Source organism: Musca autumnalis, unplaced genomic scaffold (assembly GCF_047663935.1).
Source record: "Musca autumnalis isolate F117 unplaced genomic scaffold, ASM4766393v1 scaffold_1, whole genome shotgun sequence".
Lineage (NCBI taxonomy): Eukaryota > Metazoa > Arthropoda > Insecta > Diptera > Muscidae > Musca > Musca autumnalis.
The window spans coordinates 305115232-305141357 of record NW_027411644.1 but is presented as its reverse complement, the minus strand read 5'-3'; the positions used below and the strand labels follow the sequence as shown (position 1 = coordinate 305141357).

The window sequence follows — 26126 nt, the reverse complement described above, 5'->3', positions numbered from 1 at the left end:
GTTCCCTTTATGTTTACAGACGAGAATAGAGCGCGCTCTAATCGAATGTACATATGTGCTGTCATCTCATTTTGATTCATCAACATTTTTTTTATGTATCACACGACGTGGCCACCTTCAACTATCAATTACGGATTACCGAATAGTCATTAACCGGTTTTGCAAAAGCGCGCATTTTGTGCACTTGCATAAAATACAAAATTTTCTCGATCTCTTTTTCTGTCGACAGCGTTGCAGTTCGCACACATTCCTCCTTCTTAATTTTCAACTTGAATTTGGTAATTTAATTTAAGGTTAATTTAATTCAATAAAATTGTTTTTGTTCATTTAAATTAAAAACCTGCGTTAACCTAATTTGATTGGGAAATAAATAAGATAAGTAAACAAACAACACATCTTCCCAAATTGGTGACCCCGATAAAAAGAATTGCATAAAAATGGCAAACAACGATTTATCAACAGCATCCACCGTGGCCATGCAAAATGATGAAGACGATCCAGCACAGCCATCGCGAAGCAACACTGGTAGTGCATCAGCCATTTATGCTCGTTTGCCATTTCCAGAAATGTGTTACACGAATGTCGAAGCCTGGTTTATTTCGATGGAATTTTGGTTTAGTGCATCGGGCATAACCGCTGACAAACAAAAGGCATCCACAGTGCTTGCCGCCTTAAATCCAGAAACAATAGCACAGTTAGCCGACGTCGTCACTGCTTTGCCAGCAACGGACCGATTCAAATACGACAAACGGAAAATTATTGAACATTTTGCCGACAGCGAACAGAGACGCCTCAACCGACTTTTGTCTGAAATGCCATTAGGTGACAAAAAACCTTCCGAGATGTTCTTCGAAATGAAACGAGTTGCTGGAAATTCAGTAGGGGAAGCAGCACTCAAGGGTCTTTGGAAAAAATGTTTACCAACATTTGCGCAGCCCGTGGTAGCAGCATCAACCGGCACGTCAGCAGAATTTACCAAAATTGCCGACTCAATTGTAGATGCTGTATCACCATTACAGGTATGTAAAGTGTCAAAAGACGGTGCCAGCGAAATAGACGAACTGCGTACAGCTGTAATGGAGTTAAGCAGAAAATTTTAAAAATTTACCACGCGGTCACTTTCATGATCTCGCAAACCTACTGTCGCTCGTTATCGTTCCCAGCACCGACAGAAATCATCCGAGCAAAAACAACCTCAAATTTTGATGAGTGCTGGTATCATAAAAAGTATGGAATTGATGCTAGAAAATGTCGCAGCCCGTGCAGACATAAGCAGCGACAAGTGCACGCTGTTACAGCGCAGTCATCAAATTGACTTTTGGGGCCAGTGGAGGATTCCAGCGGAAAGTCCCCCACTGAATACCATATTTTTCGCCTCCAAGTCACAGACAGGCGTTCCCGTACAAATTTTCTAGTCGATAGTGGAGCCTCTTTGTTCAAAAACGTCAGTGATCAAGCCGACAACCACAACATTGTATGCAGCTAACGGTTCGCAAATTAAAGTCGTAGGTGAGACGCGCTTAAAGCTGGACCTGGTTTAAAACGACATTTTTATTGGTCATTTATCATTGCCGATGTGACAACTCCAATAATTGGGTCCGACTTCGTTAAATATAACGATCTACTGCTTGATTTGCGTCGTAACCGTCTCACCGACAACATCACTGGTCATGATTCTCAGCTACCGTCGACGTCTGAGATTGCTTGTCTAGAAACATTTTGCACAAACAATCCGTTTGCAGATCTCTTGCAAAAGTTTAAAGACATCACGACATTCTCGCGACACTCCAGAACGAAATCAACAATTTTTCACCGAATAGAAACGACTGGGCAGCCCACATTTTGCCGTCCTCGACGATTGCCAGTTGAGAAGCTTGAAGCAGCGAAAAAAGAATTCAACTTTCTCACCGAAGCTGGAATATGTAAACCATCTAAAAGCAACTACAGTAGCCCACTACATATGGTAAGAAAAGGTGATGGGTCATGGAGACCATGTGGAGACTACCGTGCCCTGAATGCCCAAACTTTGCCAGACCGGTACCATTTACCGTATTTCACTGATTTCACGAATAATTTAAAAGGCAAGTACATCTTCTCAAAAATCGACCTACAAAAAGGTTTTCGTCAAATCCCGATTCATCCCGACGATGTTCCGAAAACAGCGATAAGTACTCCGTTTGGTTTGTATGAATTCAACTGCATGACTTTTGGCCTACAAAATGCTGCACAAACCTTCCAACGACTAATCAACAAGGTTTTCAGAGGTGTTGATTGTGTATTCCCTTACGTTGGCGACATTTTTGTTTCTTCTGCCTCCTTAGAGCAGCATCGACGCGATTTGAGATTAGTGTTCCAACGCCTTCGAGAGAATCGACTTGCTATTAATGTACAAAAATGTGAATTTGGAAAGTCTGAGATAACATTTCATGGTCACCTCGTCACACCAGAAGGGATTCGTCCATCTCCCACAAAGGTTGCAGCAATAAAGGAGTAACCAAAGCCGTTCACCCCTCAAGAACTTTTACAGAAAATTTTTGCCGAACACCATCGCATACAAAGGTGTTTTACAAGGGATGATTGCTGGTAACAAAAAGAACGGCACAACAACATTAGTATGGTCTGCCGACTGCGAAAGTGCGTTTGAACGATGTAAAACTGAATTATTCAATGCCACGTTACTTGCTCACCCCGTTCCCGGCGCAGAATTAGCTGTTTACGTTGACTCGTCTGACACAGCCGAAGGAGCAGCGCTGCATCTAAATGTTGGTGGCGACTTACAGCCTTTAGCATTCTACTCGAAAAAACTAACACAGACGCAGCAGAAGTATTCAACGTACGACAGAGAGCTAGCTGCAGTCTATCAAGCCGTTTGTCATTTTCGTTACTTGATTGAAGGACGCCCTTGTTACATTGTAACTGATTATCGACCATTAATATTCGCATACAAACAAAAAATGGAAAAAGCATCACCACCTACAACTTTTCGATGGCAAATACTTAACTCTTTACACAATCTAGCTCATCCTGGAATACGCTCAACAACTGTGTTAGTGACGTCAAGATTTGTTTGGGCTGGTATGAAAAAACAGATAACAAACTTCGTCAAAACTTATCTACAGTGCCAACGATAGAAAATCCAGCGTCACACGGTAACAGCACCCGACATGTACTTCTTCTTCGCTTCACACATCAACATCGATATCGTTGGGCCTTTTCCTTTATGTGAGGACAATACTACTTGGCCTACGTGTGGTATATAAACCAGATATAAACGCATCACCTGCAGAGTTGGTATATGGTACTACCTTAAGTGTCCCAGGAGAACCACCAGCGATTTTGTAGCACAATTTCGAAATGCGATGAAAGGTATCCAACCTACGCCAACTTCACACCACTCTAAGAAGACAACATTTGTTTCCAGAGATCTTCAGTCAAAACAACGCACGTTTTTATTCGAAACGACTCAATTCGTCCTTCGCTGACTCATCCCTATGTTGTTGTTAAACGTTTTCCAAAGTTTTTCACAGTGCTTGTACGAGGTCAAAGAACAAATGTCAGCATCGATCGCTTAAAGCCGTGTTTTCTTCCTGCATCAGAATCTTCAAACACAACGGAACGGACAAAAAAGTGTACCTTTGTCAAATGATCTCGTGCCTAGCACTCCACACATTCCTGAAGATGCTTCCAGTAATGTTACAACTCCAAATTCGGCGATTGGAAGTAACTCTTTCAATGCCACATATTCGCCAGAAACTTCACTCACCAGTTCACCTCAACCGATTACGAAAGCTACAGCTAGTGGAAGACGTATCAAGCTCCTAGTTAGATTCCGGTAGCCTTTTCCAGTGATGTGGCAACCTTCAACTATCAATAACGGATTACCGAACAGTCATTAACCGGTATTACAAAAGCGCGTATTTTGTCCACTTGCATAAAATGCAAAATTTTCTCGATCTCTTTTTCTGTCGACAGCGATGCAGTTCGCACACATTTCTCCTTCTTCATTTTCAACTTGAATTTGGTAATTTAATTTAAGGTTAATTTAATTCAATAATATTGTTTTTGTTCATTTAAATTAAAAACCTGCGTTAACCTAATTTGATTGGGAAATAAATAAGATAAGTAAACAAACAACACATCTTCCCAAATATATTCGATATGTTTCTATAAACACAGTGCTTACAGACCAATGTCAGCCACACCTTTCGAAATTTATATTACAGCTTTTGAACTTTTGTGAGTGTGGTACCCCTATGACCCAATGACTTAGAAAAATCTGACGATATCAATGGAAATTCGTTGTGTACTCACTTTCCGCCCGAGTAATTACGATTCAATTTGATTACCCGACAAAAAAGTGTGGAAACCCTTTTAAGGCATTCCCAGTCGGATGTGTGATTTGTTTTATTCATTATCTTTACATTAGAATGACTACGCGGTCAATTTGCAATTTTTTAACACACAGACAAACAACTGTTACTGTAAAATCCAAGCGAAAAATTATTCTTATCACTAAACTGATTTAATAGCCATTCAACAGATATGGGTTCTATATGTTTATAGACGCCCGGAAATGTATTAATAGTTCCACTAAGACACAAACAACAATTTTCTACAATAACATAATTGGAACGAATTTGAATTCGAATCATCTTAGAGGAACAGACCATAAGGAAAGGGTCTTCGTTGAAGAGTTGATTAATATTAATGTAATTTTCATATACAATCGAAATCGCTTATAACAACGAAGTTCAAAAGTCCCAAATTTCTGCCACCCTTTATACTTACTTAGTTAGCCCTCTATAGGACATTTGTCCTATAGGCCGAACTAAACAAATATTTTCATTCCTCTATATTTGTTAATACTATTTCTCAAATTTGGAATACTGCGATTTTAGATCTCGTCTTCCACTTGTTTACTCCATTTACGTTATACAACTTTTTAACGGGTTCATCATCGCTCATTCTTATGACACGGCCTAGCCAACGCAATCGTGGTATCTCGATACGTTTAACTATACTGATGTCGTTGTATAGATGTAGGGTTCGTGAGGACTGGAAATCGTTCAGTAGCTAAAGTTTGGATGTAATACAGATTTATCTACATAAGCCGACATTGTGCAATGAAACCAAATTCAAAATGCAGCTTGCTCTCGCTTAACCGTCATAGTCTAGAGAAAAAGGATTTGTCTGTCGAGAATTGCCAGTATGCGTGCAGGACCTACAGGCATTCAAATTCTTCTTAAATTGCTTTGGATAGATCATACTACTGCTGCGATGACATTTCACTATACAACAATAACTATTAATAAAATAAAACACATATTCAAATATTTGTACAACTTCACCACATTCAAGGAGCCGTTTATTATCCTTAAAAAAATACAATTAAATAATTTATTCCTAAACAAATATAGCTTTGGTTGTTCAATTAAATTCCTACTGTAATCTACAGTTCCTTATTAAGGATAACAGCTGATTTCTTCTGTTCCAGAGTTTGATCTTTATCACCCCAACCCCAGATGGGATGGCTAAAATCTTTTTCACCCAAACCCCACACCGGATGGCTGCCATCGCCGGTACGCTGGACACGTTTTTCTATAACATTGGGTGATACTGTTTTCATATCATAGGCCCAACCAAGTTTGGCAAAAAATTCAATAAAAGCTGCACTGAAATTGTGTCTTGAACCACCAAATTCAGCTGCTTTATAATCCCAGGGGAAGACATGATGATAGTTGTGCCAACATTCACCGACTGTGAACCATGAAATTTGGGCATTTTCAGCTGGATTGTTGCTCCTAGAAAAGATTTTTTTATTAATTTATGTCCTTTGAAAATTGAAAAGTGTTACATACTTATCATAGGGCTTGGTTCCGAATAGATGACAAACACTGTTTATACACCAGGTTCCATTGGCAAGGAAAAACCAACGAAAAACGGATGCATGCCAGGCTACTGAAAAGCTTTCACCCCACAATGCCACTGGTAATACAGCAGGGAGAATGAAACATATCAGAGGCATCAAAATGCCATAGTATCTGAAAGAAAAGAATGGAAATTTATAGATAAAATAGTACTTTTGTAATTATCCATCCATCATATGAATGGCGTCGCTTTACAATTTTGAAGATATGTGAACTTAGTCCAGATAAGTATTTTATATAAAATGTATGAATGAATGGATTTTGTTTACGTACACGGAGATGAAACCCACAGCTCTTAAATTGTGTGAAATACTTTTAAAGCCAATACGCCTACTTGTAAACATAATCAAGCGAAAAATCAGTAATATGTGTAAACGATAATATGTGCCATCGTTTCATCCTGCGTACATCAACTAAAACTACCAAAGACGGAACTAGGACCGATGGTGAAAGCGAACAAAGTGTGTCTCTAGGTAAAACCAAGGATCCAGGTGAGTGAAGTAAACGAGCCAATCAGACAATGGTGCGGACAAAAACGAAAGACGTAAGGTGAGTTTCCCAATACAGCTTCCCAAAATATCGAGAGCGCTGGTGAAGGTGTTAAGGAAAACCGTGTCGTACGAAGCACTAGGTAGACTCAGTTAATCGCTTTCAGAGTACTGCAACGTAGATGAATCAGTTCAAAACACCACCTTCGTAAATACGACGAGCTGAAGAGAAATTGTCTCTCCAAAAACCAACGCCGAGGAAAACCGTGTGTCAGTTTGGAATAAATTTGACGAAGTGCAAAATTTTGGTCAAATCGATAATCAATTCGTAAGTCGTAGCCCTCATCATTCATTATAATTGATGCCACAAGGGGTTTTGAACTTTTGGGCCCTATACTCAGAAAGTGTGGAATTGCCGCCGACAAACGGGTGAAGGTTGCCTGTGTAGAAAATATAGGTATATAGTTGAACAGGTATCTATTTTTAATACAGTCCACTTCAGAATAATAAACATGTAACCAGAATAGGTCTGTCTGGTTACTTTCCCAGCAAGAAATTTCTCAGAGAGTAAGGAGATTTTATTCTCTTTTGCAAGAAAAATGTAAAAAGTAAACAGACAGGTGTCTGCAAAAACCTGCAAGCAATCAGCTGATTTGCCAAAACAGAACAATTAGTCCGCCATTAAAGGAACCAAACAAGCAAACATTTTGTATTTTATTAAAACTAAAAAAGAAAATGACCCGAAAAAAATAAATTTTCCATTTTGCAACTTGGTTCTCCAAAAGAAATCAAAACAATTGACTTGCTTATTTCCACAATAAAATTGTTTTCAACTTGCATTAACATAAATCATTAAAAACAGCTGATTTAGGAAGAATTGCAGGAAGAAGAAGAGTTGCAAGTGCTTGCTAGAAGAAATTTGTCCAGCAAAATCTCAGTAAAAGAACTGTTAATGGAAAACTTGCTTAAAAATGTGTTTCAGCAACATTTAGTAAGTACGAGGACAAACCTAATGTCTCTCTCGAATCGCTCTCTTTTGCTAAACTTTTGCAAAGACATAGAAGAAATAAGACTAGACAGAATGCATGCAACAAAAAATGTTTATGAAAGGTAATTTGCAGGTAATTTAAAATCGCAATCTCGGAGGAAAATTTCATGTAATAAACAAAACGTATAAAAGAAAAACATTTTATTTTACCATATCGTAAAATTACATTATTGCTTCGTTGCCGTACTTTTTAATAGTAAAACTCGTAAAAGAGAGAATTGTAAACAAATTGTTCTCACACAAAAGTTTTTTGAAATAGTTCGAGAACGGAAAATACGTCAAAAAACTGGAACAAATGTCAAAGTCGGCGTATCAGCCAATCAGACTCCGGCAACCATGTTACTAATTTGTACACGCTCAAATTTGTCGTGTAAAAAGTTTTTAAAGAGAGCGTCATTCAGCGCCATATTTGTTTAAAGAGAAGTGAACATTTTACAACCTTTTTGTGTACGGGAACGCTTTTTCGTGTAAAATGGGTTAAAGTGGTAAATATTGTAAAACTTTTTAGTTCTGGAACAAAGCTTATGTTAAATTCAACAAAGACATAAATACAACTAAGACTAGACAAAATGCATGCAACAAAAGCATGTTTACGAAACTTTTGGTCTGTTCCTTTACTTTAAAAAATGGTAACAGTGGCAAAAAATGGTAAAAGTGGTGAACTGGTCTCATATAAATTGTATGCGTGCTAAAGTAAAGGAACGCTTTGCAGGTTAAAAATGGTAAGAAATGGTAACCTCAGGCAGGTAAAGGAACAGTGCTTTTGTATAGAAACATGACCCTTAACAGGTTGCAGTTAATTCAAAATCTCAACCAAGGAGGAACATTTCATGTAATGGTATCAGAAACGAAATTTATGATTTCAAGGATCTATTCAAGAATAATTCAATGTCAATTGGATCGGTAAATTCGGTTAAACACGTAAAAATGTATAAAAGAAAAAATGTTATATCACCATATCGTAATATAACATTATGTTAAATTCAAAATCCATTCACTGAAGAATGATAGCAAAAAAAATGTCTTATCTTGTTGTATTTATGTCTTTGAATTCAAAAGCCATTCATTGAAGAATGACAGCAAAAAATGTATTATCTTGTTGTATTTATAGCTGTGTTCCAGAACCTGCAAAATAGTACTATTTAGTGCTATTTTTAAATTTTTTTGATAAAATGCGTTCCCGTACGACAAAAACCGACAAAATTTTCTGTTCTCTTTAAACAATTTTCTACTACACAAAATTGGCTGTGTAAAAAATAGTAAATTGGTCAAAGGAAATATTTGACATTTTTTGAAAGAACGAAAAATAAAAAGTCAGAAAGAAACATCAATAAAAAATAAATGTAAAACAAATTACATAGAAATAAAACAGTCAACCAACATAAAATTAAGATATTTCGGCAATAGTCATTAAATCGTTTTATAAAAATGCGTGGTAATGAATAACAAAAGGTCGCGAAGCTCATAATTATTAAATAATTTCAATCTTACAGTTCAACTACGGCAATTGAGACCAAGGATTTTCACATTTCCATGTAAAAAAAAAACAAAAACAAATATATCCTCAAGTACGGCGATTATGGGCGCACGTCCGCTGCAAGAACTGGATTTATATTGTCCTTCAACGTTCAACAATATCTTCGTTGCAACAATTGCTTGGTATACAGAAGCCTAATGCCTTCTTCCAAAGGCTAATTATTAGCTTTCACACTAACATCACAGCATGGAAAGGATTAGAATTCTATTTTATCTACATGATATAGGTCAGTCGATATTTGTCCACATACGTATGTGGGCGTATTACACACAGATGTTAAATTCAATCCAATCAAGGGCATATCAAGCCCCATGGGTAAGATGTTCCATCGATGTTTATGCCAAGGGCGAAAAATTTAGCTGGATAATGTAGTGGATCCTGTTGGTTTGAATGTTGATTTAAATGCAACGTTGAGATGTTGCAGATGATGGTTTTTAATCCGATTAGTTAAAAAGCCAACGGTGAAATAAATGATCAAATGAGTGTCTAAACTTCAATCTTTTGCCTGAACTTCATGTTATTTCAATAAATCTTTAGAGGAATTAACATAATTTTTATTGTTGTTTTCATGGTAAAAGTCAATATAATTTATATGGGTCTACGCCAAATTGCTTAGAGGGAATTGATGCTTTTATTAGAATATAATTTCTTATGTTTGTTGTTGTCTCAAGGGCGTTCCAAATATGTGTTTGTAACATTGATGGTTGGATTTGATATAACTATCACCCGCCTTTTGTGAACAGTTTAGACTTCCACTCTTTCGATAATTTCTAAATGAACATAATAGCCCGTTTCCACGGTACGTCGTTCGTTCTCTATTCGTTGTTCGACCCATAACTACGAATAAATTACTTATTTCCCCAAACAAAATTCTATGAACGAACGATGATTTTTCTACGTTGTTCGATTAGAAATACTCTCTGAACGACGAATAAGTATGTCCCATCCCAAACAAATGAGAGAATTTATCGAAAAAAATAATTATGACATATCTAAATTCAAAATTGAAAAATTTGTTGAAAACACAAACATTTTTAGAAAAAAGGGAAAAAGATGAATGAAAATTAATAAACTAAACATTTTATACATATGCAGAAGGAAGATGGTTGTGTGTCCCTCTTAATTCCACACACATTTCTTGTCCATTAGTTCAAAATCGCGTAAAAAATCAGAAACAAAAAGGAAACAAATAACTGAAAGTCTGTATACAAAAACATAGTTTTGACATGTCTCTCTCTCTTTAATTTTGAAAATAGAAACATATAAAAATATATATGGAAAATATAAAATTATTCAGAATTTATGGAAAAAACGAATGAAATGTGTGTAATTAAATATAGAAGATACATTTGAAGGAAAGTCTACTGCTTTTCCTATTCATTTAGTGTATATTTTATGTGTTTTCGTTTCAAATTTTCGTGAAAACAAGGAAACAAAAATGAAGGAAATTTTGTATGTTTCTGTTAATTACGAATGGTGTCGTGGAAACGGGTTAATTCGGGAACGTCGTTCGACATGCGAACAACGTAATTGAAACGCTCGTGTGAACATGACATAAGAGACTTGCATCAGATGATGTACATAACATTCGATATAAAAAAGGAAATAAATTCAAAATCTCAATTTGTTACTATTTATTTTTATTTATTTCTATATGACGTCTGAAATTTTTTATTCTTAACGTATTAATTAACTTTACTACATTTTCCGTTCCTGTACTTTTTGAACAAATATGTGTTCAGAGAGCAAATTTGTCAGTTTTCTCTTTTACTATTTTTGCCATTAAAAAAGTTCTGGAACGAAGCTTATGTCTTTGACTTTTGTGTTAACTTGGCGTTTACACAAGACAGACAGTCTGCAAATACAACTCTGATTTACTAATACATACAAAGATTTGGCTAGTTGCCTCGGCACTATCTGGTAATTTTCGTTGACAGTAAGCATGGACATTTTTGAATAAATGAAAACAAAACTATTTCAAATAACAAAAAAGACAACAGGACTGGCATGAAACAAAATAAAAACAAAATATGTGAACGGAAAACAAAAAGAAATCGACGATTTTCATTCATAATTTTACAACCGTTTTTGCAGTTGTCTGGACGCCTACGTCACACAGGTTTTTGACAATCAATACTGTCCTGTCATGTGTAAACGTAGGGTAACAGGCGATTTCCAGCAACAATTGTACAAATTTCAGGGTAACCAGACAAACCTTAAAGCTGAAAACAGATACAACGTTTGATTAAAGTTTTGCGTTGGGCGTCGAGAAAAAAACAACAACAACAGGGCGACGACGATACCAAAGTCCAGCGTTTATCTGTTTGTCGGCATATATTTCAAATGAATTTTTCGGTAAAAACGGCCAAAACGACACAAAACTTTAATCAAACGTTGTATCTGTTTTCAGCTTTCGTTAGCGTACAGAATGTAATCAACTCTGCAGACTGATGACCTCTCCATAAGATTGTATGGCAGATACGTTCATGCACATATTTGCATTCTCCCTCTCTCTTTTATACACTAGTTTAAGTTAGGTTAATTCATATTGTACAATTTAGTTCTTAAGATTATTTAAACTTTTTTTAAATCTGTGCATATAAAGCATTCGTGAAATAAAGCTTCTTCTGGTGTTTTTTTATATAGAAAGACCCCGGATTAAAAGCCATTGTATTGGGCCCGCCAGGACAACGTCTTCGAACTTGGTCTAAGTGTGGACAAAATATTGTGTGATGCAAAATTTGGACCATCGATTGAACTCAATCGATTGAGCCGTTCGGGAGTTATAGTGTCAGCCAGACAGACGTCAAAGTACATAAATGTATATAAAGACTAGATATTTGTTGATATCTTCAGGGGATACGCAATGAATAAAATATATTTTATAAATATATAAATAAAAAATATTTTTTTTGCCTTATTAAGGCGAAGGTCATTTATAGTGATATTTAATTAATTCTCTTTCGAGTTGAGCTTATTAGACCTATTATATACATTGAAAAATTAGGAGTCTACCGAAGTCGCACGCATTCAACCATTACGCTATGTTTCACGGGTGGTTAAGCCGATCTTCAGGCGTATTGAATGTTGTTTTTGTGGCAGATGAAGGCAAAGCTTGGGAACTAGTATATATATCGCACTTCATTAGATAAATGCATATGCGAAATTATGTCAGTTAATTGAAACTCCAAACTTTTCCTATAGTCCTGCTTGGTATCAGTTTCGGTAAATTTATGATGGGCACGATGATCGCGAGACCATTCATAGATGGAATTTTGAAAGGCCATTGTTGAGAAGAAAAGCAAAATTAAACGCAGCGGTAACTTTGCCTTGTACGAACGATGTGACCACAAACGTTGCGCGTTGAAAACAACAACCACATGAAAAATGTGTAGGTGATGCCAAGTTTGTTTTTGAAGTTTTCATGTGGTTGTTGGCCCTTTAATGTAATTTGTGTCTTCTTTTACGTTTATTGTCTTTCTACTTGTTTTTCTGGGGAATCCCCAAACTTTCTTATTTTTCTTTCTTTTTATAATTTCCAAAATTTTTTCTTTCCAAAAGTTTCCCGTACGAAAGGTTCAACCATTGAAAAGTTCAAGGTTTCAATGAAATGTATTTCAGTTTCTCAAAACAAGTTTTATTTGGAATACCCAAATTTCGTCATTGTGTTTATATATAATAAAAAATATGTCGATAAAAATTTGCATACAAATTCTGTACTATAAATTCTTTTCCAAATTCTTCTGATGAAATATAAAATAAGATTGAAATAATATCTCATATTTGAAAACATTAGTTATTTAAAAATAAAACGTTCCGTTGAGTGTCGTATTACAACACCCACATGAAAACTTCAAGAACAAACTTGGCATAACCTATACATTTTTCACGTGGTTGTTGTTTTCAACGCGTCACACAATGTACCGTATGTATTTGGCCCTTTATATATTAGTTCCCATGAAAATATCCAAAGAGAGAGAAAGCGGCAGTTTTGAATTTTTTTTTCGTTGTGTTCCGTTTGCATTTTTTTTTTGAATTCATTATAATATTTAAATAAGTAAATTTGTTAAACATTACATTTATTTAATAAAATTTCAAACACGTGCTGTCATATATGTACTCACATATCTCCTAACCCTAGAGATGTTGATGTACCATTTATTGATCTTGAAAATAATGTCAATATCCTGTACTTAAAATTGTATTTATTAAAAAAAAAAAAAAAATTAATTAAACAACTTAATAAAAAATCAAAATTTTTAATATGTTGTATAATAAAATGCTTCGATCTGATTTGACATATTTAAATGTTTAATAATGACGGATAACAAGTTCAAGGTTTTTTTAATTGCATCCAGCCATGACTGCAGAAAAAAAGAAACCTATACTTTTAATGAACGTTAAAACTATAGACGATAGAAACTCCAAAATTTGGTAGTATGTAGTAAGTAGTGTAAAACTGCATTAGACCCACAGTATTTTTTCATTCTATACTGAGAATTTTCTATATTTGCATAGGAATTTAAATTATTACCCACTTCTAAGACAAGTCGTAGGCAACCCCTGAAATAATTCGAATAATACATGTTTCCTGTTGAAAGAAATGTCACCAAAGCTAAGGTGGGCCATTGTTGGAATGTTCTAAGTAGCAATCGACCACAAAGCAGCCCACATATTGAAAGCCCCAAGAAAAAAAAGAAGCTGCCTTGCCTGATTGCCTTGCTTTCCTGCTTCATTTCTGACATAATAAAAATAAAAGAATAAAGAAGGCCGAGCAAATTTCGAACTGGCTTGCCCTTTTCTTTTTTATTCTTTTATCAGAATCAAGCAAGGTAAGCAGGCAAGGCAGCTTATGTACTCACCCCTTTATTCTACAACTAAACTAAAATTCCTCAATGTCTTTCATGGAAAACATTTTGGGAACGCAAAGAATTGTTATTGCCAATCTAGGATTTTTAAAAAAACATGAATTGACATTCGACCATGAAGACGTTCATATGTACCTACAGATTTGGAGCTCCTAAGGATAAATATTTCCCCAGGGGAGGGAGGAATGACATAATCTAAGCTAGTCTACTTCTAGTGCTCACAATTGATTATGCATCTTAAAAGCTAAAATTAAAAAGAAATGTAATTTTTTTACTTACTTATGTTGCCACATAATCCATGGATCAGCTTCTAAATCAGATAAATCAATTGTTTTGCCCTTCTCCTTAACGGCAGGATGTTTTTTGCACAACAACCAGCCGACATGTGAAAAGAAGAAACCCCGCATAGCATTGTGGGGATCAGCATCAGTTTCGGTAAATTTATGATGGACACGATGATCACGAGACCATTCATAGATGGAATTTTGAAAGGCCATTGTTGAGAAGAAAAGCAAAATTAAACGCAGCGGTAACTTTGCCTTGTACGAACGATGTGACCACAAACGATGAGCACCAACCGTAATGCCAAACGCACACATGTACACCGTAAAGATTGCTAAAAAGAAAGAAGAAAATCAAAAATATGGGTAAGTTTAAACATATCAAATGGAGTCGTTAGAATGAAAGTGAGATGAGAATTTTCCATTTTTGAGTTATGTAGATTATGGGTGTGATCTAGGGTGCAGTTCGATAAATATATATAGCATGTTTGCCTGCCACATGTGAGATAACTAAAATGCAATTCTAGAATTCTATGCCTCTTATGTACTCAGGTCATAAGTGTGTTTATGACCTTTCAGTACGATTTATAGCAGCTGTATGTATGAACTCACTAGATCCCTTTTGCGCACTAATCTAAGTTAGGTTAAGTCAAATTGTAATAATTATTTCTTAAGATTATTTTTACTTTAAATAAATTAGTGCACTACAATCACTCATTGAAGAAAATTGTGTTGTCTCTGTATAGAACATACATTCATAGATCCCCGTTTACAAATGTCGTTGTGTATTTGAAATTGTATATCCTGTTGTTTTGTCAATTTCTTTGATGAGGTCTTCTTTATGAAATGTTGCTGAATTAGTTCAGTAACTTTTCCTTTATACAACTGCCGCGTACTCGATAATATGCCGTGCACTAGATAATTTGTAATAATTATTACAAATGTTTCTAAAACTGACAGTTGTATAAAGGAACAGTTGCTGAAAAAAGTGTTTCAGCAACATTTAATAAAAATTGTCGAGTACGAGGACAAACCTATTATAACAAATTAGCGAGTACATGCACAGGCAAATCAAACACAAAGGCGTTTACACCAGACAATTTGTCATCAAATATAACTCTGATTTACTAACACATACATACATTTGTCTGCTGTCTCCCAGCTGTCCATAATTTTTTCACAGACAGCCGGGTTAACAAATTTTTGACATTTTTGTAAAAATAAGTGAGATAATTGGTGTGTCTTTTTACTTACTAAATGTCGCTGAAACAATTTTCAGCAACTTTTCATTTATACATCTGTCAAAATTGAAACATTTGTAATAATTATTACAAATTATCGAGTACGCAGACAGACATAATACTTACTAAATGTAGCTGAAACTTTTTGTCAGCAACTTTTACTTTACAAAACTGTCAAATCCTGCAACATTAGTAATAATTAGCTTTGTTCCTTTACTTTTTTAATAGTAAGGGTGGTAAAAGAGAAAAGTGTCAAAATTGCTCTCTCATGAACATTTTTACCAGAAAAGTAAAGGAACGGAAAAATGGTATATCTGGCAGCAATGTCAAAAAGAAACATAAAAAAAAAATCAATTTTCGTCTTTTATTTCACAGTTTTTAATTTAGTTTTGTCAGCTTTCGACTTTTTCTTCTGTTTATCGTCCATTTTCTTTCTCATTGTGAAATAATCGTCAAGCAAAAGTCGAAAAATCAGTTCTGCTATTTTTTACCTGTAATAATTGAAATGTGTTTAAGAAAAAAGAACATGACCAAAACAAAATATGTGAAGGGAAAATAAAAGTAAATCGATGATTTTCATTCATAATTTTACAACTATTTTTGCAGTTGTCGGGACACCTACGTTACACAGGCTAGTTTTGGGATTTTGACAATCAATACATGAAGTCAACTGTCCTGTCATGTGTAAACGCAGGGATAGAACAACTATTGGTTTTTTGACATGTATGATAGAGTTGTGTATTTTCTGAACGAACTAGTTCCAAGGAACTATTCCTAATAAGGAACTATTGGAACTATATCCAGCTCTTGCTTTTATATAGTTCACTTAGTTCATATAGTTCCTTTTGTTCACCTCGTTCCTCTAATTTATCACATACATACGTCGATTTTTTTCGTTGCGTTAATTTTTCTTATATTGCGACATTGGCAAATAAACGTAAACAACATCGCTGCAATTCATATATTATTATGTCAATTCCACTCTCGGAACTATTGGGGAAGAAGGAAACAAAAAGAACGATAATTCAGAAAGATTTATGGAACTATATCGCTCTCGGAACTATTGGGAACGAAGGAGACAGAAAGAACGATGAAAGAGAAAGATTCATGGAACTATTTTGCTCTTAGAACTATTTGGAACGAAGGAAACAGAAAAAACGATGAAAGTGAAAGATTCATTGAACTATATCGCTCTCGGAACTATTTGGAACTATGGAACTATATTAAGGAACTAGTTTCCTTTTGATAAAAGGAACTAGAAAGATCGATCCGCTCCGGGAACTAGATTACCCAACTCTAATTTATGACATCAGCTGGTCTGTATATTACCCTGCGTTTACAAATGACAGGACAGTTGACTTCATGTATTGATTGTCAAAATCCCACAACTTGCCTGTGTGACGTACGCGTCCCGACAACTGCAAAACAGTTGTAAAATTTTGAATGAAAATCATCGAAATATTTTTGTTTTCCGTTCACATATTTTGTTTTTGTTCACGTTCTTTTGTTTTCAACACATTTCAATTATTATCTCACTTATTTTTACAAAAATGCCAAAAATTTGTCTTCCTTACTGTCTGCGAAAAAATGATGGACAGCTGGGAGACAACGACAAATGTATGTATGTGTTAGTAAATCAGAGTTGTATTTGAAGACAAACTGTCTGGTGTAAACGCCTAGTTAGTATACCCAAAGTGGCAACATACATGTGAAAATATTTATAAATCTACACTGTAATCGTAAGATTTTGTCTTGCTGTGTAGAAAAAACAACCAAAATAAATAAATAAAAGCATATGGTGTGATATAGCCATAAGACGAGACATATGGTAGCTCTGTTCCTTTACGTTCAAGAATCTTCAAGGTTTACCACTTTTTACTCGAAAAGCGTTCCTTTACTTCAGACGCCATACAATTTATATGGGAGCAGATTACAACTTTCACTACTTTTGCCGATTTTACCATTTTCAAAACTAAAGGAACAGACCAGGTGTGTCTTTTTACTAAGAGGCAGTTTACACTACATATCAATGTCATATGACACGAAATAAAAACATTCCATATCTACCCACGGAGACAATGTGGATACGTAATTTTATTATATTTTTGTTGGGGTGGACGCACAGAATAAATGGCGTAAGGAAAATCTCCAATATTCCACATATTAGTGAATATTTAACGATGAAAAATTTCATGTCATATGACATTTACATATAGTGTAAACTACCCCTTACTAAATGTAAATTTCCTTTTTACCACTGTCAAATTTTGAAACATTTGTAATAATTATTACAAATTTTCGAGCAGACACACTTATAATGCAAAGACAAATACTCTGTTCCAGAACCTGCAAGAAGCTACTATTTTTTACTACGATAACATTTTTACTTTATGTTATCGGAAAAAATTGTAAAAATTAGTAGATTCTTGCAGTACTGGAACAGACCAATAAATATAACAAGATAATACATTTTAATGCCATCATTCTTCAGTGAACGTCTTTTGAATTCAAAGACATAAAATATAACAAGATGGGACATTTACATTGCTACTATACATCGGCAGATGGTTCTGGAGGTCTAACATAATGTTATGTTCCAATATGGTGACATAAAATTATGTTATACTTGTTTTTGTTGCCGTCGTGTTCTGTTAGTTGTATGTTATACACAAACACCCTCTATGGTTTAATAGCAAAATTGAACTGCATTATGCACTATGTCCAATCTTTACAGTTCTATGTCTTTGTTGAATTCAAAGACATAGAACTGTAAAGATTGGACATAGTGCATAATGCAGTTCAATTTTACTATTAAACCGTAGAAGGTGTTTGTGTATAACATACAACTAACAGAACACGAAGGCAACAAAAACAAGTATAACATAATTTTATGTCACCATATTGGAACATAACATTATGTTAGGCCTCCAGCGCCATATACCGATGTATAGTAGCAATGGAAATGTCCCATCTTGTTATATTTTATGTCTTTGGAACATTTTACCAACAACAGGGGTATGTTAATGTTAAAAACTCCAATAAAGTGCATTTCGGCTTATAGGAATTGTAGGAAAGCAAAAAAGTTGGACTTAGAGTTGTATTCCATATCAGTTTCCAGATCATTGAATATGAACTAAATGGTTAAAAACGCCTGAAATTGTTAACTACCCAGCAAAAAAGTTTGGAAGTAGTGCAATGCAGAGTTATGATTTCAATACATCTTTCAATGCAGTCCACACGGAGTTATGAAAAATGCACTCCCCTCGATACATTTTAGAAGCACTCGCTTATAGATCCCTAGCCAAGCATGCCAATTTTTTGATCCCTACAGTCGCAGTCTTTTTTCTGAACACAAGAAAGAGTGTCTAAAATTATAAGAATTTGTTAAAAAAATAAAGAAATACAAACTAAAGATACGAACATTGCTGTAATTCACGAGACGCAAATTATTTTTGAAGTGGAGTTAGAGTTTTTTGGATATCTGGGGGCGGGATTCTTGTTCTATGAAAATTTGAAATGAAAAATATTTTCTTTATAATTTTTTTCATTTGACAGTTTTTTTCCTTTATAAAAGTTTTCATTTCGCATTCTCATAGAAAGAGAATTGAGCCCCTGAACTGGAGTTGGAGGAAAAATTAAAAACCATTTGGATGATGAAGCAATATCAGTTGCGGTGTCACAAAAAGCAGAGCAGAGGAAGTAAACTCTGTTATGATCAAATTTAATGGAGAGTTTTTATCATTTGTATTAGTGTAATAAAGTTAATATTCTTGTTTACACGAATAAGCAATGTATTTTATTTATTTTGGGATATTTGCAATGACTTGCATTTTATAGCATCTTTAGACTGCATTTAAATTCAATCCAAAACATTACATCAAAGGCTGTGATTTGGATCGAAAATGGAGTGCATCCTAGCTGTGTGCTGTGGAAGTAAAATGGAGTGCATCCTAGCTGCGCGCTCTCTTGTAAATTTTATAGGTGAATTCATAGGAAAAGATGTACTCCAGCGGCAATTGTTCTAGTGATTTAACTGCATCCGCGGATGCAAACTTTTTTCTGGGTACTTAACAGAATGTTGTTATGATATAGTAACAACAGAGCTTAACTCCATCTATTGACAAATGTTAACAATTGACTTTTCCCATCTTAGTATATTTACATCTTTGTTGAATTCAAAGACATCGAAAAAATAAGACTAGACATAAGGTGTGTCTTTTTACGTGATAATTTGTAATAATTATTACTAATGTTGCAGTTTTTGACAATTGTATAAGGGAAAAGTTGCTGAAAAAAATGTTTCAGCAACATTTAGTAAGTAAAAAAACGCCCATATAATTTATGCAAAAAAAATGTTTATGAAACAATGTATAGAAACATTACCCTTAACAGAAACAATGCAGGTTGCAGTTAATTTAAAATCGCAATTTAGGAGGAACATTTCGTGTAATAGTATCAGAAACGAAATGTATGAATTCAAGGATCTATTCCAGAAAAATTCCATGTCAATTGGATCGTTAAATTCGGTTAAATACGTACAAATCGTATAAAAGGAAATAATGTTATTTAACCATGTTGTGAAATTACATTACGTTAAATTCAAAAGTCATTCACTGAAGAATGATAACAAGAAAATGTCTTATCTTGTTGTATTTATGATTTGTTGAGTTTAACATAATGTATGGTACAGTATGGTTAAATAACATTATTTTCTTTAATACGTTTTGTACGTATTTAACCGAATTTAACGATCCAATTGACATGAAAATCCTCTGGAATATATCCTTGAATTCATAAATTTCGTTTCTGATATCATTACATGAAATTTTCCTTCTGGTTGCGGTTTTAAATTACCTGTATTGTTTCTGTTAAGGGTAATGTTTCTATACATTGTTTCTTAAAAATTTTTTGTTGCATGTATTATGTCTCGTCTTAGTTGTTCAATGTCTTTGGTTGAATTTACTATTATTAGATATTTTTGATCTATAAAATCTTGTGCAATTAGGTCTGTTCGATAGGCGAAAAGTTTGTACAAACTTTTACAAAATGCTGTTCGATAACAAACTTGTTCAATAAAAGAGAAATGAGAAGTAGTTGCATGTACTTGAAAATACTTTTTACTTGTAAAGTTATCGAACAGAACTATTATAACAAAATGTCCGACTTCTAAGAGCATTTAAAACACAATAAATTTCTTCCGTTCTTTCTCAAAACTCAGATATTTTACACAACTCTTTCGTTTAATTAAACTGAATGAATAATAATTCAATATCCATTGACATTGCTTATCTCTCAAATACTTACTCCATAAATATGTTTGCCATTTGTATTGCAGTGTAACGAAAAGAAATAGTCCATACAACGATGCTCCGGCCAAATATATAAACACAATTATATTGAACCACACTATTTCGACTTTTCGTTTTTCGGCTCCCTTCAATGGTACGATATCCGTGGCCAAAGCTCCATCAATAGTATCGGCATCGTTTTCATTTAAAACACCAGTGAACGCTTCCTTTGCACTATTGGGCGCCATTTTTGTATAAACTGAAAATAAAAAACAACAAATAAAATGGTTAGATTAGAAACTACATCATTAAAGTGTCTGGTTGGTTGCCACCGTGGTGCAATGATATGCACACCGGCCTTGCACACATAAGGTCGTGGGTTCGATTCCCCGGACAGGCAACATCAAAACACTTTTCAACGGTGGCATAATACCCCTCAGTAATGTTGGCGACATTTCCTGAGTATTTCAGTCATGTAAAACTTCTCTACAAAAGTGGTGTCTTAGACACGCCGTTCGGACTCGGCGATAAACTGTAGGTCCCATATCATTGAGCTAATATGATTCGGGGTGCACTCATTGATATGAAAGAAGTCTCCCTTGTCCCTTATGGGATGTTTGTGGGACAATTATAAAGTGTCTGGGTAAATTAGATTTAAGTTTCTTTCCGACACTTGGGCCTGGATTCTTGTTCTATGCTGATTCGAAGGCAACCACCTTGGAAGTATTTATACTTTCTGTAGAAATGTGATAAAAACTAAAGGCCTGCGTACATAAGCTGCCTCGCCTGCTTACCTTGCTTGCTTCTGATAAAAGAATAAAAAAGAAAAGGGCAACCCAGGCCTTTAAGGCCTGCGTACCATGGTACAAATACACAGGTAGCCGCATCGGCAGTTCTTGGCAACATAAGATGTCAAAATTTGACATCAATTCAATGAAATTGACACATTATGTTACCATCAGCTGGCATGATAATACTACCTGTATTATTGTACCATGCTGCGTACATAATAGCTATATTACATTACGTGTATTTCATGTGTATGTTTTGAATTTTTTTTGTCCTCGTGTAATTCTTTGTGTGTGCGAAAAATTACATTTTACATAGGATTTAACAAACAAACAAATCAGCTGTTTTCTATTTATTGTACATACAAAAATAGGAAGGGCTCTAAAACGAAAAAGTTACACATGGGTTCACACATCATTTTGATAGATACAATTTTTTATATGGATCACACTATGTGTACAACATGTAGATGTAAAAAAATGCACAACATACACATGAAATACACGTAATGTAATATAGCCATAAGCTGCCTTGCCTGGTTGCCTTGCTTTTTTGCTTCATTTTTGACATAATAAAAATAAAAGAATAAAGGAGGCCGAGCAAATTTCGAACTGGGTTGCCATTTTATTTTTTTATTATTTTATCAGAAGCAAGCTAGGTAACCAGGCGAGGCAGCTTATAGTAGGCCTTAAGGCTTGCGTACATAAGCTGCTCTGCCTGATTGCCCTGCTTTCCTGCTTCATTTTTGACATAATAAAAATAAAAGAATAAAGGAGGCCGAGAAAATGTCGAACTGGGTTGCCCTTTTCTTTTTTATTCTTTTATCAGAAGCAAGCAAGGCAACCAGGCGAGGCAGCTTATGTACGTAGGCCTTTAAGGCCTGCGTACATAAGCTGCCTTGCATGCTTACCTTGCTTACTTATGATAAAAGAATAAAAAAGAAAAGGGCAACCCAGTTCGAAATTTCCTCGGCCTTCTTTATTCTTTTATTTTTATTCTGTCAAAAATGAAGCAGGAAAGCAAGGCAATCAGGCAGAGCAGCTTATGTACGCAGGCCTTTAAGGCCTGCGTATATAAAGACGAGCTGTATGGAATCTTTAAAGAAAAACTGACGTTGGTCTTCATAGACGAGCTGAACGGAGTCTTTATAGAAAAGTTGGAGGGAGTCTCTATGGACGAGTTAAGGGTAGTTTTTATAAACAAGTCGAAGGTAGATTTGAACTTGTAGACCTCCTTCAGGTATATAGAAAAACGAGTGGTAGTCTACGTAGACGAACTGAAGGGGTATTTATAGTCGAGCTGCAGGAAGTCTTTATAGACCAGCTGAAGGTAATCTTTATTGACAACGAGGATAGAACTGAAGAGGTTTTTATAGACAAACACTTATCATCGAACTGCTAATATATTCGAGAAACTCAACATTTTCATCATGGTAAAGTAAACGAACTAAGCTTATTTTTGGCTTATTTTATCCAAAAAAAAAACTGTTTATTGCGGTATACATGCCGGCTGCCATTGGGCCATACTTCTTCGTCGACGATGCCAATCGTCACATTACCGTGTATGGACAATGCTACCGCACCATACTCGCTAATTGTGTATTGCCTGAATTGGAAGATGTGGTTTCGAGAGGAGGCTACCACAAACCACACAGCACACGTTAAATCGATTTATTGAAGAGTAGATTTGATGACCGTGTTATCTGAAGAAATGACCGAGTCACTTGGCAACATTGTTCGTACGATCTGACGCCTCTAGACTATTTTCTTTGGGGCTACGTCAAGTCATTGGTGTAGGTTGGAAGAACTCAGAGCCAAAATTGATCAGGAAATTGCAACCATTCCGGCTGAAATGTGTGAAAGAATCATCGAAAAATTAGTCCAACGTATTGGCAGATTCAAACGTGCCCGTCCACCATATGAACAAGGTCGAGTTCCATTCATAGGTGTTTTGATTGTACTTTAAACCGATAATAAAATTGTTGAAATATCTGAAAAGGTTGGGGTTTTTTTATTGTCAAGTATTTTTTGGAATACCCTGTAGATTCCAACCAATTGTATTTATAGCCCATTTAGATATGAGTTCATTAGCCGGATTTAGCACATTATCCGATTTTATTTGCTAAATCCAGCCAAAATCTACCAGATTTCACATACAAAAATAAATCCTCGTATACAACTCTGTTTTTTGCAACATGTTGCTAGAAAATACAAAAAGTTGCAAGCTGGCACAAGAAACAAGGTACCCAGCAAACCAAAATCGGAAGAAACATCAGAGTTCGGACCGAATTCGGTCCGAAAGTCGGAAGAAACCTCCGAGTTCGGATCCGAATTCTGTCCGAACTCTGACCGAAAGTCATATGGCGTGGTTGACGTGTTCTCTGACCGAAATTCGGATGAAAATCGGATGTTTTAGCCGACTTTCGGACCGAATTCGGTCCGAACTCTGATGAACTATCCTATAAATTTCTGATTTATTTACCGACTTTCGGACAGATATCGGTCCGAATTCGGAAGTAAAATCTTATGAAATTCGAAAGTGTTTGCCGACTTTCGGACCGAATTTGGTCCGAAGTCAGATGAACTATCGTATGAACTTCTGATTTATTTTCCAGCATTCGACCAGAATTTGTTTTTATTATTAAAAGATGTTGAAAATACACAGTTAACTCATGAAATATCCAAATCCTACAAAAGTTTATCTACTATAAACATATTAAAGGTTTTAATATCATCTTATGCTGTGTTAAATGCTGAACTTGGTGGAGAAACAAACTGTGTCGTCAACACGACCTGTGAAATATGTAACAACTGTTATTAATATAGAAAAAATACATGTCTTCATTCACATGCAAAAAATGTTGATACACATAAAAGTGTTAAGAAACTTAACATTGGCCACATACAAATATGAAACATATGACTTTCCACGGAACAGTGAAGTTTGACGTAGAAAATCTTTACTTTCAGTAACTTCATTAAAATAAAGAAAAGTGTATGCAACCGATCGCTATGAATAACATTTTAACACTATCATGCATCAACAAGCATAACAAAAATAAACCAAATTTGTTCTCCGATGCAGAAATTAAAACCCGAACACTCAATTTTTCGACGTTGATGCGTCGGCACATCAACAATTACACATTTACAATGTGCGAGCGAAACATGTAAATTTTGTTTTCTCTCTGCTTATTTACACTTAGTTTTGCCAAAGCAGCACAAGGGAAAATAGAAAAATTCCCTTCAGAGAGGGAGAGAGAGGACGGGAAAAAGTTCGTCAGACTAGTCGGACAGAGTTCGGACCGAAGTCGGTCAGACGCGTCGGAAAAAACTACCGACTTTGAGCAGACGCGTCGGACGTCCGACATTGTGTTTGCTGGGTAGATGCATCGGTGAATTGCTACACTAAAAATAATTTAAAATGTAAAAATTTGTAAACAAGGCGGAAAAATTAAATTTGTTTTGATGCACAAAGTTGATTTAAATCAACCAAGACTAATATTTACTATGGCTAAACGATAAAATAATTCGTTTATTTATTTAAGATGGGCAAACTGCGATAAAGTAATTCTTTATTTGCTCGTTATATAGTATTAGTAGCATAATGTGATAATATTTTCAGTATTAAACAAAAAATTTGTAATTTGACGTATGTTTTTTGAGACGAATTCAATTTACAAAAAAATTATTTTGCCGTTTCAAATTCGATCAGATGGACTGATGCATCTACCTTGGTAATTGTGCTATGAACAAAAATCAGCTGACTGCCATTTAAATCCTTCAAAATGTATATCTAAATGCAATGAGATTTGTACTGGATTTATTAAATCCAGTCGAGGATTTATGGCTAGTCTAAATGAGCTATAATAGTACAACCAAATGTACATGTAGACGCATTTATAGAATATAACCGTTAGCGTTTGAAGATTTTTTTACTTTAATCCATTTTTTCATTTCACTGATCTTTTATATAGATCATTTTCGATTTGTCGATAAGCTTTCAGAAAATCGGAAACACATTCAGGTTTTGTTATAAATTTATAATTTATTTGTTATTATCCTTGGTCCTGATGATTGTTGAGTTTCGCTGCATATAGTATTTTAGAATATTTAAACAATTTTGGTTTTTGAAAGACAAATTTGTATCACTTGAAGACATAACACAACCGAATAATAAGTGACCACTGACACTTCCGTAATGTCCTACACCGTTTTAATACAATTAAGATCACATATATTTTTTCTAATATATTTTCGTTGAATTTTAAAGTCCTGTGTTACAATATATTCACACATTTATACTTTGGAATTACCTTTTTTCAATAAACTAGGACTTTATTGTATTTAGACGGTTTAATTAAATTTTGTTTGCACTACACTTTCCGTTAAACGTACCTTTCGTTTACGCGGAAGCAACCCGTCTTAATTCTGTTACTTTGTTGTCCAGGAATATATAGAATTTTATTTTTTGTTTGATTTAAATACCCAATATGTATGGGAAGATTTCAATAATAATTTTGCATAAATTATTTGTTGCGTATGATATGTTGTGTACTTTTTTTTTTGTAAATTTACTTAATGTGTGGTTTCGTAAAAATATGGTGGTACACTTAAAAAAAATTGGCATGTGAATATTTCATATCGAACAGCACGTTTC

General features: G+C 34.9%; 1 protein-coding gene across 1 annotated transcript; it reads right to left on the bottom strand.

Annotated features, from left to right (window-relative positions):
- Positions 1 to 5333: 5333 nt before the first annotated feature.
- Positions 5334 to 25922, bottom strand: LOC141389871 (acyl-CoA Delta-9 desaturase-like). The gene is made up of 5 exons (XM_073962062.1): positions 25783 to 25922; positions 20695 to 20937; positions 14148 to 14484; positions 5859 to 6041; positions 5334 to 5801 (listed from the first exon to the last, which is right to left on the bottom strand). Exons 2-5 carry the CDS (start codon positions 20924 to 20926, stop codon positions 5450 to 5452), a joined length of 1104 nt encoding a protein of 367 aa, XP_073818163.1. The 5' UTR covers positions 20927 to 20937; positions 25783 to 25922; the 3' UTR covers positions 5334 to 5449.
- Between the last annotated feature and the right edge of the window lie 204 nt (positions 25923 to 26126).

Excerpts from the sequence above, each read along its gene's own strand:
- LOC141389871 (XM_073962062.1), bottom strand. The coding sequence starts at position 20,926 with ATGGCGCCCAATAGTGCAAAGGAAGCGTTCACTGGTGTTTTAAATGAA. Across the intron at positions 6,042-14,147 it reads TGGATTATGTGGCAACATAA|ATACTATGGCATTTTGATGC; the intron begins GTAAGTAAAAAA and ends CTTTTCTTTCAG. Across the intron at positions 5,802-5,858 it reads GGAACCAAGCCCTATGATAA|GAGCAACAATCCAGCTGAAA; the intron begins GTATGTAACACT and ends AATCTTTTCTAG.